We start from the raw sequence: 602 nt of genomic DNA, 5'->3' as shown, positions 1-602 counted from the left end.
GCTGAGCGGTACCTGAGAGGTGAGGAAGCGCTTGAGTGCGTTCCCGGCCTGCAGCTCCATGCCTCTCACGACGGCCCCCACGAAGAACGGCCGGACGTCCCTGACCTCGGGGCTCACCCTGACGGTCAGTGGGGCGGGGTTCTCGGCCACGTGCAGGACGCGCAGGAGCAGGCTGGCGGCTGCCTCCACCTCCTCCTCCCCCTCGCCGGTCTCGCGCTTCTTCCGCTCCCTCTTCTTGCGGCTGTCCTCGCGGGCCCGGCCCCCGCGGCCCCCGGCCCGCAGGTACTCCAGGACGGACTTGGTCTGGCAGCCGCCCACCATCTTCTCCAGGCGCTTGTCACGCAGCCGGTTGCCCCGGAAATTGACCTCCTTGAGCTTGGGGCAGTCGGCCAGCTCCGCGGGGATCTCGCTCAGCTGGTTGTTGGCGAGATCCAGCACCTGGGGAGAGCAGACACGTCTCGGGACTGTGGAGGCCACCTGCCAATCCCGGGGCTCCTGCTGCCGGCCACCGCCACTCCCCTGGGGCACAGGCCCCGGCACCCCCCCCGGGGCGTCTCTCTCCTGGGCTCCTCGTGCATAGCTAGGGTGACAGACGTGGCAAC

The 602-nt window shown here is 70.1% G+C and overlaps 1 protein-coding gene across 1 annotated transcript in view; it reads right to left on the bottom strand.

Annotated features, from left to right (window-relative positions):
- Positions 1–602, bottom strand: part of LRRC47 (leucine rich repeat containing 47) — an 8,028-nt gene that overhangs the window by 4,834 nt on the left and 2,592 nt on the right. The window contains exon 2 of the mRNA XM_012734519.1: positions 13–580. Coding sequence (XP_012589973.1) covers positions 13–580 — 568 coding nt within the window. The remainder of the gene's footprint in view (positions 1–12; positions 581–602) is intronic.

Source organism: Condylura cristata, unplaced genomic scaffold, assembly GCF_000260355.1.
Source record: "Condylura cristata isolate star-nosed mole 26May11 unplaced genomic scaffold, ConCri1.0 scaffold00058, whole genome shotgun sequence".
NCBI classification, from domain to species: domain Eukaryota; kingdom Metazoa; phylum Chordata; class Mammalia; order Eulipotyphla; family Talpidae; genus Condylura; species Condylura cristata.
The sequence above is the reverse complement of the archived record's forward strand: the minus strand, read 5'-3'. Positions and strand labels throughout refer to the sequence as shown.